A 16,383-nucleotide genomic window follows, 5' to 3' on the forward strand; every position below is an offset into this window, starting at 1 on the left:
TTTTGGCCTTTCTATTTGTGGCATAACATACATAACAGAAACTTTCCCACTTTAACCATTTGTAAGTGTACATTTCCGCGGCATTAAGTACATTTGCATTGTTGTGTACCCCAAAGATTTAAGAGATTCTGGTGATTGAAATGGGGAAGGATGACAATAGAAATAAATACTTTATTTGAAACATTGTTCTTTCATTACTTGTTGAGTAAATGGGGCAAGTTCCATAATTGCTAATTTTCAGTAGCAACGAGGTATTATTAGTATACTAGGTTCTTATTTATTTTTAAGAGAGGTCGGGGGCGGGGGGGGGGGGGAGTTGGGGAGAGAGAACATGAGTGGGGGAGGGGCAGAGAGAGAGGGAGACACAGAATTTGAAGCAGGCTCCAGGCTCTGAGCTGTCAGCACAGAGCCTGACACGGGGCTCAAACTCTCAAACCGTGAGATCATGACCTGAGCCAAAATCAGATGCTTAACCCACTGAGTCACCCATGTGACCCAGTATACTAGGTTTTATGGTATAAGAGGATGATGAGGAGAAAGGATGGCTGTAAAGAAACTTGGAGAAACTAAAGGAAATTAACGTGAAACTTGGGGAAACAACAGAGCCAAATTTTATCTGTTTCACAATACTCATAATACCATTTAATGTATCTGAAGCAGAAGAAGAATGAAGAATTTTTCTCCACTCTGCCTTGTGCCAGGATCAGAACAACGTTCCTGCATTTTGATGGATATGTAAATAACTTTCAGAGAGAAAGTCTCAAATCAAAAGTAAAGTTTAATTTTATGAATTGCCATAATACCTTTTGATATCTAAGCAGTGTATTAGTAAGGGATGCAATCCACAGAAGAGTTAGTATTAAAAATCTTAAAATTATTACGAATTACAGTGGGGGTGATAAGGGGCAAGGTGGACAAGAGGGCACCAAAATAAGCCCAAGTGATTTAGCACTGGCTTGGCCTAGAAGTTTCTTTTGGGAATTTGAAGAACTCGTATCCATTTATTCATTCACGAATATTCAGTTAAGTGCCTACTCTGTGTGAGGCACTGGGGATACAACAGTGAACAGGTGAATAGTTTCCTTTCTTTAATACAGCTTACATTTAGGTGTATTTTAATTCTGAATCGTGAATCCTAGAGCACCATACATCGAATGAAGCAGTGATCCCAAGGAGCCATGGTTCTTCACAAACTGCAGCAAAAACAGTATTTTAAGATTTCTATTCTTGGAAGCTGGGTCCTCTTACTAGTTCTGGGCAGGTGGGATGCAAAGAGATTGCCCGCCGAATATATACACAGACTTTGTGTTTGGGCTCAGCAGTTTGGGACTGGAACTCCAAAGCACACCTGCAGCTCTGAACTAACCCGACCTAAGAGACACATAGGAGTACAGGAGAAAAAATACTCCATGAGAGCCCCGGGAAGGCGCAGCTACCCCCAGCCTGCAGCAAAAGGCCATGGACTACAATTCCCACATGCCCTTGCGACTGCCCCTCCCGTCAGCACAGCTTCGAAGTATGGGAAAGATGGAGGGACGTCGGGCGCACTCCTGTTGCGTCATTAGCGTGCGACTCCAGCTACAAAACTGGTCTGGGTTGACAAAGTATGGCAGCTGCTGAGGCGGCGGTGGTATCGTCATCTTTGGAAACAGACACGGCCCGGGTCCCTGAAACTGCAGGAACAGCCGCAGCAACGGCCGCCACCTCATCAGCGACGGCTGCAGCCGCGGCGGTTGCGACCGCCGCCAGGACCGGATCCGAAGCCACGGCCTCCAAGGCCGCTTTGGCTACTAAGCTGCTGTCCCTGAGCGGCGTGTTCGCCGTGCACAAGCCCAAAGGGCCCACTTCAGCCGAGCTGCTGAATCGGCTGAAGGAGAAGCTGCTAGCAGGTACCGCAGCCCGGGTGGGGACCAGGCTGAGGCGATCGTCGCGAGAGCGGAAGCCGTAGAGAGCCAATGGGCTTTTTTTTTGCGCGTTTGTGCCTCAAGAAATAAAAGGAGGGTAAAGGGTAGGATGACCACTGAATTAGCCCTGGACAGACATCTGGGGCATCTCGAGCTTGGACTTGCCCTGACGTGAACTCCTGTAGCCTAGTTGGCAGTTGTCGTTCTCAAGGGAAGAACAAAAAAGAAAACACAAAAACCCCACACTTACACAAACACATCTCTTCCCTTGGGCAGGCCGGCCAGTATTCTGTAATCTGATCGCCCAGGAGCCTTTTCTCTGGTTCACGTTGATGAACATCTCCTGAAGGCAGAACTGGCTCTCTACCCCCAAAGTTGCCAAAGTTGCATTCTTAAAAATGGTTTGGAGATGCATATATCACTTAATTAACCAAGGCTTTAATGCAGTGGTTTTCACATAGTGGGCATAGGAATTATTTGGAGTCCCTTGTACAAATGCAGATTCCTGAAACCCAGAGGTTGTGATTTTGAGGTTCTGGGGTATTTTTAGGAAACCATTTTTTAAAGTGTTGTTCCAGGTGATTCTGTTGTAGGTAGTCTGCGGACCGCGTTTTGAGGAACACCATAACTTAAGAGCATTCTTTTTGTTCACGCGCACTGAGGGAATATCAGAAAAGCCTGCAGGATCTCTCAGTTCATCAGCCCAGTAGATTATTTCAGACAGTGGCATCCAGGAACCTTAGATTTATTGGACACCTACATTAAGCCAGATCTATGCTAGCCTATAGAGAAGTGAAGGTGAAAGATACTGTCTTTTCTCTTAGCTGTGCTCAAAGCATAGACATTCCTGCAGCCTTTGGTGATAAAACTATTTGGCAAATTCAAGGCTGTCCTGAATTTGGCTCTGGCCTGTCTTTCCACACGGGGAACTTTCTTCTTTTTTTTTTTTTTTTTTAATTTTTTTTTTCAACGTTTTTTATTTATTTTTGGGACAGAGAGAGACAGAGCATGAACGGGGGAGGGGCAGAGAGAGAGGGAGACACAGAGTCAGAAACAGGCTCCAGGCTCCGAGCCATCAGCCCAGAGCCTGACGCGGGGCTCGAACTCACGGACCGCGAGATCGTGACCTGGCTGAAGTCGGATGCTTAACCGACTGCGCCACCCAGGCGCCCCGGGAACTTTCTTCTTAACGTTGTTTAGAGTCCCTTGGCAAAGTTTATTATACTTTTTTTTTTTTGATGCAAAAACATTATTCTTATAGGAATTTGTTAATTAAAATGGACACAATCCAGATTCAGATGTTTAATGGCAGTAGGTACACTCTTGCGGATGTTTAATTGCCGTGTTCTATCTACTCGTTCTTTTGTTCCACTTTCCTTGCACTTTGTTACCTGTAAGAATGGGTCTTACAACAGGGAATGTTGAAGGAAGGAAATGCATCAAGAGCAAGCTTTGTGGTGTCATCATAGGGTTGTTTCCCTCACAGAATTGCTTTCATTTGGCCTGATTTGTTAGCTACACTGTGACTCAGACAGATTTTCATATGATCAAAGCCATACCCCTGCCTTCTGGTGAATCTGCCTCCAAGCCACTGAAGTTTCTTGTTGAAACTTGGTTAAAACATTGTTTCAAGACTGCGGGGGCTATCTTCCAGAAGCCTGTCACTCGGGTGCAGACCTTCTCATTACTCCATTTCTATATTGCTTTGATTGGTCTATTCTGTATTTATGTTAGCTAGACCAGGCTTTCCCAAATGCCATTGTAACTGGCTGTCAGAATTACCTGGTAAGATTCTAAAAGACACAGATTCCAAGGCACCACATTCTGATGCTAGCCAGGTTTGACACCCGCTCATTTAGACCACCGTTAATGGAAATAGCCTCTATTAACATTTCTGGCCTTTCCCTATAGTGATTCATATTATACTAAAGTCCTTCCTCTTCTTTGTCTATCTGAATCCTTCAAGGCCCAAAACATTGGGAGAGACCTTAACAAATATTCTTCCATAAATGTTACCAATAAGGTGAACAAAATTCCAATAGAGGTGGTGTGTCTCTGAACTTGAAAGAGGCAAATTTGGACACAAAGGGAAGAAGCAAACTTGGGGGCCTTCTTACTCGAAGGAGTGTCAAGTTGAAAAATCCAAAGAGTTCTCCAAAAGTTTTCTATAAACTTACAGATGAGAAATCCAGAATGCATTACGAGTGAAAGGTGAAGGGTTCGAAACCTGGACCTAGGCTTATGGGTTTGTGTTACAGCAGCAGCCATGCCTTTCCAAACATGGTGATATAATCAGAGAGGGGCCTTAGGACTGTGTTCTAACACACTGTGGTCTGTAATTACGTGGTCAGGCTGAGCAGCCCAGCACATCTTTTGGCCATCTAATCTGGCTTCTCCATTATTGTTCAGCTTCCCTCCTTTTCCTTTCTCTGTTCCCTCTTTCCATTTTCTTTGGCTCTCTTTTTTATCTTCTTGGTGTCAGTGGTTATAAGGGAAGTTGATGAGTTTGGGAGATGGAGATCAATCGAGCTGTTCTGCTCCTGCCCTTTCTCATTTGAACTTTAGTAGCCAATATTCTATCAATATGTTGATATATATAACAATAATACTGCTGCTAATAATAATAATTTATTGTCAGAGTGTCTTGTGGTTTCCAAAGCACTGTCAGATAACATGATTTCAATGTATCTTTACACTAGGAGGATGAGAGGGGCCGGGTTGGCATTTTCTTAAGTCTCAATGCTTCAGAGGTTGAGAGGCAACCTAACTGTTACCCACTTCCCACATAACCTTTTGTTGAGATTAGCTTCTTGAAGGAATAGTGAGGATTTTGATTTGGAGCAAAGGGCAATGAAGATACTTTGGGAACTTAGCATTCTTAGAAGTAGCCGTGTGAGAGGTACTCCCGACATTAGGTAACTGGGGGCACCAGCAAAGAATACCAGGAAACAAGAGAGAATTAGAAACGAAATTGAGGACTTGTAAAACTAGCTGCCTATGTAAAAACTAACTTCTTTTCATCATTCTCCAACAGCTCACTATTACTAGGAATTTACTAGGTGTTTCAGCGTTAGCCTGGATCTTTGCTCATGTTAAAAAAATTTTTTTTCCCTTCGAAAATGAATTCTAGATTCTAAACAACTAATTTTGGGATACTGTTTCTTTGTAATTTAGGGAGTGTCTGTACATTTTTAAGTATGTTCTTTGCTAGTAATGTTACCATCTTAATCTGTTAAGTTTCTGTAGTACTTTTGTTTTGAGGATTCCATCTACCCTCACCCCTTATTATAGAGATTCTATTTCATTTTTCTTGCTAATTGCTCTTTCTCACCTCAATTACTTTCATAGAAGCTGGAATGCCGTCTCCAGAATGGGCCAAAAGGAAAAAGCAGACTTTGAAAATTGGACATGGAGGGACACTAGACAGTGCTGCCCGAGGAGTTCTGGGTAAGAGATGTGAATGGAAGTTTGATGTAACTATCACTTATTACAGAAGGAAATATTGGAGTGCCTGGATGGCTCCGTCAGTTAAGCATCCAACTCTCGATTTTCAGCTCAGGTTATAATCTCATGGTTCATGAGACCAAGCCTCCGTGTGGGCTCTGCGCTGACAGTAGGGGACCTCCTTGTCATTCTTTCTCTCCCTCTCTGCCCCTTCTCGTGTGCACATGTGCTTTCTCTCTCTCTCTCTCAAAATAAATAAACTTAAAGAAAAAAGGAAGAAGGAAATATTGGTTAAGAACAGATAAGATTGACTAAAGCTGTGCCATTTCCAGTCTGCTTTGGAGTATTTTAGACCTACTGGATTTATAATGCCGTCTTCTAAAGAAGCTCTGAACTGGTACAAACTGTTAGAAACTTTTAGAAATAGCCACTTTTGTGTGTGGATGGGACTTTGAAAAAGGGTGTTGCATCTGTGAAGAAGAGCTAACATGTAACATAGCAGGTCTGAAATCGCTGTGTTTAGAAAGGCCTGCTCACAAGGCTTGCCCTTGGAAGGCATCTGGGAACTTGGATTTTGAGAGTGTTCCCTCCCTTCTCTATCTGATAAGGGTGCTTGCTGTCCCTCGGTTGTTGGTGTGAACAGTGCGGTTTATGTTGAACACCTGCTTTCCTTTTAGGAGTCTGGAATTTTGTCCTTCCGCTCAGGCAGATGTGCCTGAGTAACCATCCCTCTCATCCCCTCCAATAAGAACTTTGGGTGCTGAGTTTCCAGCAGGCTTCCCTGAGTGGGAACATCACACACATGTTACTGCTGTTTACATTTTGGAGGAAGGAGCATGCTCAAGTGTCCCGCTCATAGGAGGAAGAGAGAATAAGGAAACCGATGCATGAATTTCTCTGGTGTCCTTCTCCCATTTGATCCTGCCGTGTAACGTTACTATGTTACATTGTAAGTCTTAGCCATGTATGGATCTTCCAACATGGGGTGTGGTCATGGGGATTCCTGATAAGACATTTGGCTCTTTTTTCTGCCTATATCACATTTAATCTCAGAGTACAGCTCTCTTGAGAAAGTGAGCCTTATGGTTCCTGAGAGGAAGTCACACTTTCTTTTGGAGATACAGTGAGCATTTTATTGTTTGTTGAGGCAGATTGGTAGAATTGATTGACGGGAGAAAAATAATTTATCCCTATTTATTTATTTATTATGCCTCTGGTAGAGGTTCTAAAGTTTACCTTCACGGACTCCTAAAGTGTGTATCCACATAGTTTATGTGGTACAAACTTTTTGTATAACTATGTCCATAGTCACAAAAATATATAAGTTAGGATTCCTATCCCTACATCCTACAAAAAAACTTCAATAGGACAGTACTTACTTTTTACGTGGTCTCATGTTTTGTATTTTATTGTTTCTTTTCTTTTTTTTTTTTTTGAGGTTGTTGAATCTCTATTTTAATTTTATTTTTTAAATTTACATCAAAATTAGCATATAGTGCAATAATGATTTCAGGAGTAGATTCCTTAATGCCCCTTACCCATTTAGCCCATTCCCCCTCCCACAACCCCTCCAGTAACCCTCTGTTCTCCATATTTAAGAGTCCCTTATGTTTTGTCCCACTCCCTGTTTTTATATTATTTTTGCTTCCCTTCCCTTATGTTCATCTGTTCTGTGTCTTAAAGTCCTCATGTGAGTGAAGTCATATGATATTTGTCTTTCTCTGACTAATTGCACTTAGCATAATACCTTCTAGTTTCATCCACATAGTTGCAAATGGCAAGATTTCATTCTTTTTGCTTGCCGAGTGATACTCCATTGTGTGTGTGTGTGTGTGTGTGTGTGTGTGTATACACACACACGCACATACCACATCTTCTTTATCCATTCATCTATCAATGGACATTTGGGCCCTTTCCATACTTTGGCTATTGTTGATAGTGCTGCTATAAACATTGGGATGCGTGTGTCCCTTCGAAACAGCATACCTGTATCCCTTGGGTAAATACCTAGCAGTGTAATTGCTGGGTCGTAGGGTAGTTCTAGTTTTAATTTTTTGAGGAACCTCCATACTGTTTTCCAGAGTGGCTGCGCCAGCTTGCATTCCACCAGCAATGCAAAAGAGTTCCCCTTTCTCCACATTCTTGCCGACATCTGTTGTTGCCTGAGTTGTTGATGTTAGCCATTCTGACAGGGGTAAGGTGGTATCTCATTGTGGTTTTTGATTTGTATTTCCCTGATGATGAGTGATGTTGAACATTTTTTTCATGTGTTGGTTGGCCATCTGGATGTCTTCTTTGGAAAAGTGCCTATCCATGTCTTTTGCCCATTTCTTCCCTGGATTATTTGTTTTTTGGGTGTTGAGTTTGATAAGTTCTTTATAGATTTTGGATACTAACCCTTTATCTGATGTGTCGTTTGCAAATATCTTCTCCCATTCTGTCGGTTGCCTTTTAGTTTTGCTGATTGTTTCCTTTGCTGTGCAGAGCTTTTTATTTTGATGAGGTCCAGATAGTTCATTTTTGCTTTTGTTTTTCCCTTGCCTCCGGAGACGTGTTGAGTAAGAAGTTGCTGCAGCCAAGATCAAAGAGGTTTTTGCCTGCTTTCTCCTCGAGGATTTGGTGGCTTCCTGTCTTACATTTAGATCTGTCATCCATTTTGAGTTTATTTTTGTGTGCGGTGTAAGAAAGTGGTCCAGGTTCATTCTTCTGCATGTCGCTGTCCAGTTTTCCCAGCACCTCTTGCTGAAGAGACTGTCTTTCTTCCACTGGATATTCTTTCCTGCTTTGTCACAGATTAGTTGGCCATACGTTTGTGGGTCCATTTCTGGGTTCTCTACTCTGTTTCATTGATCTGAGTATCTGTTTTTGTGCCATATTGTTTCATTTTTTAAAATGTTGGTAATCCACTACATTGATTTCACAATACACTAATGGGTTGTGCCTGCTGGTTTATAAAATACTGTGCTACAGTGTCCAATCCATTTTATTAGAGCTAAAAGATTAGATACAAACAATAAACCCAATCTAAGCTATCCAAAGGAAATGAATGCTTATTTAGGAGAAAAGAATAAAATTGGTGAAGAAAATTCTATTTTTCAAGAAAGTTAGAAACAATGTAGGAGTTTGCACTTTCAAAACTTACAGTTTTTATTTCATTCACATTGGCAAAAAATATCTTTACTGAAGGTTTAAATAGATTTTTAAAACACTAGGAAATCCATTTTCCTGAATTAGAGAACTTGAATAGGCAATTTCTGACAGTTACTGTTTCTTGCCATAGCTAATGATAATCATTTATTGAACAACTTACTATGTGTAAAGTCTTCAGCTTAGGACATTCATAAATTATATACTTTAATCCTATTGTAGTCCTATAAGGTAGATGTTATTATTTGTCATTTTACAGACGAAGAAATGAAAACACAGAGAAGTCATGCATGGTCATGGTTTTTGGCAGAGTCAGGATTTCGACTCAGATGTGCTCAGCTCCAAAGCTTCTGCCCTAACCCGGCATGGCAGATACCTGGCTGGCCCTCCTTCTCCCATCCTGCTGCAGGATTACTGATCAGTCACCGCATTCTTAGCGATTGGTCCTACAACTGGCTTCTCAGTTCTTAATCAGTTCAGCACTCCATGAGTTGAAGCCTATTTGCTGTAACCATTCTGTTCTATTGTTTTCCAAGGCACAGCACCAAAATATAAGAAGAGACAGGATAAGGTCTGCTGTGTATTTATGAATGGACCAATTGTATTAGTTTCTGGTGGTTTTTACTCATTGGTATGCAGAAGATGATGACATTCAAGGCAGTGAATAAATAAGTTTAGTTTTTACCCTAAGCTAAGGGATCTTGTTGAAATTTCCATTTTAGAATTACGAAGGACAGGTATTTGGCTGAGATTTGTGTGAGTGGAAGAAGTTGCATTGGAATTAATTTCCTGTCTGGAGGCTTAATTTATATTTGATCATCCAGGGATTTATATGATGATATAATCTGTACATGTGTCAAATTTATTAATTTTTCTTCTAATGCCTGTAGTTCCCAATGAGGAATAAAGTTTAAAAAATGTAGGTATTTAGTCACAGAATAAAGGATATTCATTGTCTAAACTAGTAGTTCTGGAGACTGTTAGAAGTTGATTTTTGTTATATGGTAGAATAAACACTGGGTTCTAATCATGAGTCTGTGAACTAGCTGCTTTATTTACTAAGTACACATACCCCGGGAAGACCTATAATCTCTCTGAATCTCCATTTGTTTATCTCTTGAAAGGGGTAACATCTACCATAACTCTCAGCAGATTTATGGAAATATCATACAAAATATTCATAACATAATGATATATGCTGTACTCTGTAAAGTGCTTTATAAAAGGTTTTTTAAACAAAACTGAACCTGTGTGAAAAAATGTACTTTTACTTTCAACATATAGACTGTTTTTTGCTGTTTTTTTTTTCCTTTGTAATATTAATGGTACAGATTTAAGAATTTAGCTGACAATTTGAGATATAACCTGAAATTTAGGTTTATAATTCTGTTAACCTATGTTATATATAGTATATATGACACATAATTCTGTAAAGAAGGCTTGCAAGATTCTCAAAAATCCTGTGGTAAATAGAATAATGACTCCCTAAATATGCCCATGTCATAATCTTCAGAATCTATGAATATGTTAGGTTCTATCACAAGGGGGCATGAAAATTGCAGATGGAATTAATGTTGCTAATGAGCTAACTTTAAGGTAAAGAGATTATCTTGGAATATCCAGGTGGACCCAGTGTAATCACAAAGGTCTTGTGGACCTTGGTTTTCTTGGGTATAAAATGAGAAGAAGGTTAAGCTGGATAACTCTAAGATGCCTTCTTGTTTCAAATTCCATCATTCTGGATCACTGAACTAGCAGACATCAGCGTTTCAACCATGGTAAAGTCAAACATGTCAGCCTACGCTAAGACACCTGCACTGTGGTTGATAAAGCCACTGTGCTCATCCTTGTGTCTGAGAATGCGTGCAGTTTGTTCCTTTTTTAGAATGTACTTCTCTCTTCTCTGTATGTTCAAATTCTAAACATCCTTCAAGGCAACTCAAACTGTTTGAAATGCTTGAAAGAAGCATTATCTGGCCTCTTTAGCAGTTCAGAGTATTCCCTTCCTTGACCTTCTACAGCAGTTATGCTGCGTTCATTTTGACTCTTAATCATGTATTATCATACTGCTGTTTAGTGTTATTCACTCATTATGCACCATTTTTTTGAGCACTTGCAATTTCTCCTACCTGTATTCTATTTTCCCCATAAGGTAATATAAACTCTCTCAAAGTCAGGAAATGTTCTGTTTCATCAAAGTGTTGTTCTTGGGACTGTGCACATAGTACATAGTAGCTGCCCCAGAAATATTGACTGGGGATTCTTGAATGGAACAAAATTGGATTGGATCTTTGTTGTTACTATTATTAATGTTTATTTATTTTTGAGAGAGAGAATGAGTGGGGGAGGGGCAGAGAGAGGGGGACTGAGGATCGGAAGTGGGCTCTGTGTCGACAGCAGAAAGCCCGATGTGGGGCTCGTACTCAAGAGCCCTGAGATCATGACCTGAGCCGAAGTTGGATGCTTAACCAACTGAGCCACCCCGGTGCGCTGGATCTTTGTTGTTATTTTACAAAGTTTGTGCCTGGACGGCAGCAGCTGTCATCTGGAGAGCACTGTGCTCAACAGCAGATACTAAAGGCATACAGTTTTTTTATCTTAGTCTTTGAACTAGTACGATTCTACCGAAGAAGCTTAGAGAGGGTTTGGGATGATTTTGTAGAGGGGTTGAGATTTGAGCTAGGTTTCGAAGGATGAATTTTGAATAAAAAAGTGTTGGTACCGTAGACGTTGGGACCCAATTGAGTATTTTTGGGGGGGCTTTGTAGTGTGCAGTACAGGTTATTGGAAGTGGTTATGAAATGGTATGACTTGGGAGAGAAAGGGATAGAATGTAGAACAGACTGGTATTGGTTTAGGCTAATTCAGGCTCATGACAGTGGGAAGAAAGTCTAGATGAGTCAGGTAGCAGAAGGATGAAAAGGAAGGGGGTCCGCTGTTAGAGAGTCTGATCCGAATTTTAACTCTACTATTTACTAGTTGTGAGATTCTAGGCAACGTTCTTAGAGTCTCTCTCTGAGTTTCCTCATCTATAAAATAGGGATAATTGTATTATTTTTTAGCATTGTTATAAGGATTAAATGAGCTAACAAATGGAAGCATTTAGAGTGGAATTTGATACATGGTAAACTCAATGAATGATATCCACTGTAAATATTCATAATAATTCTTTCAGCTTGCCAGGCATTTCTCCTTGTTTTTTTCTTGTAATTCTGAATTGTGGTGTTTATATTGTGTTCTTTTACAAAATCACATCCATTAATGAGAAATACTTCAATTCTTACAAAAGCTTCTTGCTCTTAAGTGCAGAAATCATCGTAAACTCCCATTCTCACCTGGTGAAATGTGTTGTCATAAGGGCAAATAATGTTTGAAATTGAAGAGATAGGTGGGCCATTGTTGTACTTAATAGATGGTCTATATGAATATACGTTCTGCAAGCTCTCATTTTACCCTATATTCTTTTTTGTGTTTGGTTGATCTGTTATGTTTCTGTTTTCTTGATTGTATACTACTGGACACGAATCATCTCTAAATGGTTCATTAGCTAGGATGATGGCTTTTGGTTTGCTTGGTAATGAACTCTGTCAAAAGGCTTTTATATACCGTGGTTAAATTGTGCCATGTATTTTTCACTGATGCCCATATAAAATTCCAGTGAGTCTTTGGAGATTCTTCTAAAACTTCATTATCTAATTGTCTAGGTTGAGTCTTCTCTCACGTTTAACACTTTGAGAGGAAAAACGTGTGTCTCCCATAGTGTCTTCAGAATTTCTAAGTTGCATGACAGGTTAAACTGATTGGAGTAAGAGGAGTCCTCTAATTATGCTAAATAGATGTTCCCTCCAACTTTTTATTATACGTGCCAAGAAATTATGACCAAAATATATAGATATTTTAAAAACCTAGTTTTCAGAATAGAGTGTCATAATATTTCTTTCTTTGGTTTATAGTGGTTGGAATCGGAAGGGGAACAAAAATGTTGACCAGTATGTTGTCAGGGTCCAAGGTAAGAATACTGGAAAACTTTTGTTTTTCTTTTTTCTTGAATGTTTTTAATGACCTATGTTTTGGAATTTGATCAATTAAAAAATAAACTGTGTGCATTTATAGGTGTCATTCCTGAACATTAATTACATGTCGTGATATCTGAGATTCGAAATGTTGAGACTATAAATTGGAAATTCTTTTTTTTTTTCAATGTTTGTATATTTTTTGAGAGAGAGACAGAGTGTGAGCAAGGCAGGGGTGGGGTGGGGGCAGAGGCGGCAGAGAGAGAGGGAGACACAGAATCCAAAGCAGCTCTAGGCTCCGAGCTGTCAGCACAGAGCCCAATGTGGGCCTCGAACTCACAAACTATGAGATCATGACTTGAGCTGAAGTTGGATGCCTAACCAACCGAGCCACCCAGGCACCCCTATAAATTGGAAGTTCTTAATTGAAAAGCAAATTGATTTATAGAAGCAAAAATTCTGCAGTGCCTATAAATTTTAAAAATTATACTTTTTATATAAATCTGTTTCTTAGATGCAAGAGAACTTACGGATCCTAACTTCTATTGGCAGGGTTTTTTTTTAACCTTGGAATTTTTATAGAAACAATACCACTTTGTAACCCATGCACTTTTCTTTTTTTTTTTAATTTTTTTTTAATGTTTTTATTTATTTTTGAGACAGAGAGAGACAGAGCATGAGCAGGGGAGGGGCAGAGAGAAAGGGAGACACAGAATCCGAAGCGGGCTCCAGGCTCTGAGCCATCAGCACAGAGCCCGATGCGGGGCTCGAACTCACGGACTGTGAGATCATGACTTGAGCCGAAGTCGGATGCTTAACCGACTGAGCCACCCAGGCGCCCCGCCCATGCACTTTTCAACAAAAGACTTGCTTTGTTTAATGGTTAGAAAATGTTTACTAAAGAAAAGTGAGGCTTCTTTAGGATGATAAGTTACATCATTCATCTGTGAGAGTTACCTTGACTAAATCCAAAAGCACATTTTGAGGCATTTGATGGGAGAGAGAGGAAGCATTATGCAGGGGCAGGAAAAGCTGTAAATCTGTGTGTTGCTTCAGGCATTCAGTGAGAATCCTCACGCAAAACCCAAAACCTCAGGGCAGAAGGAGCATTGAAACAGGAGTCAACATGTCAAAGGGATTAACCTCTCAGAGCCTCTCAGTTTTTCATTAGGAAGAATGATTTGATCCCCTCTACCTGTCTCTTCCAGCTCTAAAAGAGACAATAGTATCTGTGTCCTAATTAGCAGTGAGGTGCTGGTTATAATAATTGGGGCTAAGGACCAGTGAAAATGCCTTTGGAGGGAAGATTAATAAGCTGCTAGATGGAGAAGAATTTCGGCAAGTCCCTAGACTAACTTTTTATTTAATAGTTGGTAAGGTGAATTTGTCACAATTGCTTCTTAAAATATCTATAATGGTCAAAGACTGTTTTAAAAAAAAGCTTCCAGTTTGTTGCAGACTAATTGATGACTTTTGTAAAATATAATTTAAATGTTATAGCAATGTCAGATTGCTAAGTACGTTTCTCAGCAGCCTCGTTTTCTGAACTTACCTCATCGTAGACACACTTTGAGTGGCAGCAGCCTAAGTAAGCTTTTCTTAAAATAAAAGCCCTGGAAAACACACGGTCTTTGATAGCCCCTTTTTAGTTATCAACTGGAATAGAAACCTGTATCTTTCAGTTGGAAAGGATCTTAATACCCTAGATAAGTATAAACATTACAGTGTGGCTTGCTGTGTAACCTTTAAAATGTTGGTGTTGAAAAATCACAGAATACCAAAATTGTGTTGCAATGGCAGAGTTTGACTGTTCTGCTAAATTTGTACCTTTGTGCTTAAATACCTCCACATGAAGTCTAGAATTTGTTTCTGATACAGGGTTTTGCCGTTTGCTTAATATTTGTTTCTTCAATATCTAAGTGGTTACTTTGATACAGGATTATGGATGATTTTTCTTTTCTTTTTTCACTTTATTTAGTATTTTCCCAAATCTTTACAATGAAGAATTCACTTTTATAATAATAAAAAAGATATGTTTGCATTAAGGATTTGTTCTTTTTCAAATATTCATTATTCACCTCTCCCCTCCTCTGGAAACTACAAATACAACACAGTATTGAAAGGTTTTACATATAAATTCCAGGCATATTTCTAGAAATATGACCGGAAATATAAATACATCTGGTTGGCTCTGGTTTAAGCTTTATTTATCACAAACCATTTTGGTATTCAGCTTAGAAAGCAGAATGTCATACAGTGAAATCGCTGATCCTCAGATGACTGTATCCCAAATAGAAAATCCCAGGTGCATCTTATTACAGAAACCTAGCTCTTGGGTGCCTCACATTTCAAAAATAGGCATTATTATCTTATTAGCTATTTGTTTTTTTATACTTTTAATTTTAGGTTATGTATCTGTTAAAAAGTCATTTAAATTTAATTATGTGGAATATTACATTTTTTTATCAAAAGTAGTTAAAAATTGTTAATAAATTAAAAAATTTTTTAATGTTTATTTTCGAGAGAGAGAGAGAGAGAGAGAGAGAGAGCGCGCACACAAGCGGGGTAGGGGCAAAGAGAGAGGGAGACATAGAATCCAAAGCAGGCTCCAGACTCTGAGCTGTCAGCACAGAGCCTGACGCAGGGCTCGAACTCACAAGCTGTAAGATCATGACCTGAGCCGAAGTCGGAAGCCCAACCGGCTGAGCCACCCAGGTGCTCCATGAATACATTTTTTAAAAATAGATTTTGTCTGTATCACTGGAAGCAATTCCAGAGATGGCTTTTAAACTTTTTTTTTTTTCCAAGACCCATAGTAAGAAATTCATTCTACATCGTGGCCCTCTATACACATACATGTATAAAAAACAAGAGTTTCATCCAACAGCCGTACCTCTATGTATGATGTCCTCTTGATATTTGTCCTTCTACTTCATTAAAAATAATTGGTGCCTGCAGATTGTGCCTAGCTAGGCACGGACCTACAGTTTGACCCAATGCTTTCTCTTTCTCCACTTCCTACTTTTACGATGAATTTTATTCACATCACAACGCTACTAGAAAAATTAGACTTCCGGTAGGGGTAGGGTGGAGTTACCTCAAGAGTAGAATTACTTGGTTCTTGGATGGCAGATACTCGATGTTCACATGACAGCCGATCACAGTACATCCTCCCCTCGCCATCCAGTCACGATCAGAGACACTGTTAAGTGAACGTGGCCTAACACTCTTCCCTGCTGACCCGAGGCACGTCCTTCGAATCCATTTCAACATAGTGCCACTTCATACAGCTACTCTCATTTAATGGGTGGAGTGCTGACCTTTTAAATAAAACCTCTATGCCATCAGATTATTTTGCTCCCATTCTTTGAAGGCCAGAGACCATTCAGACCACCCAGTTTCTTTCTTGCATTCCTTCCAGTTCAGATCAGTGTCAGATTTAAGGGTCCCTCTCTGTGTTCTTCATTGCTTCCTCTCCTATCTTATGGTGCTCTTTGCTTTGCCAATGATCATGTTTCTCTTGAGTCCTTTTTTGTTTTCACTGCATGCTCTTTTGGATTACATGTCTAGTGTGTATCCAGAGCCTGTAGGTTTTCCAAATAATGCATTGCATACAGAAGTTGATCGATAAATCCTATTATAGTTGGCCCTTGAAAAATGTGGGGGTTAGGGGCACTGATCCCGTACACAGTCAGAAATCACCATATAACTTTGACTCCCTGAAATTTTAACTTATTAATAAGCATTAGTGATGTCATAAACAGTTGATTAATACATACTTTAATAATACAGTATAAAATACATATACAGAGTAAGCTAGAGAAAAGAAAATGGTATTGAGAAAACCATAAGGGAGAGAAAATACATTTACAGAA

The 16,383-nt window shown here is 39.8% G+C and overlaps 1 protein-coding gene across 1 annotated transcript in view; it reads left to right on the forward strand.

Moving 5' to 3' along the window:
• Nucleotides 1–1,556: 1,556 nt before the first annotated feature.
• Nucleotides 1,557–16,383, forward strand: part of TRUB1 (TruB pseudouridine synthase family member 1) — a 37,857-nt gene continuing 23,030 nt past the window's right edge. The window contains exons 1-3 of the mRNA XM_019459543.2: nucleotides 1,557–1,889; nucleotides 5,253–5,351; nucleotides 12,449–12,504. Of these exons, the coding sequence (XP_019315088.1) occupies nucleotides 1,607–1,889; nucleotides 5,253–5,351; nucleotides 12,449–12,504 (438 nt within the window). The 5' untranslated portion in view covers nucleotides 1,557–1,606. The remainder of the gene's footprint in view (nucleotides 1,890–5,252; nucleotides 5,352–12,448; nucleotides 12,505–16,383) is intronic.

The sequence above is a fragment of the Panthera pardus genome, unplaced genomic scaffold (genome assembly GCF_024362965.1).
Source record: "Panthera pardus isolate Hobbes unplaced genomic scaffold, ASM2436296v1 HiC_scaffold_22, whole genome shotgun sequence".
Lineage (NCBI taxonomy): Eukaryota > Metazoa > Chordata > Mammalia > Carnivora > Felidae > Panthera > Panthera pardus.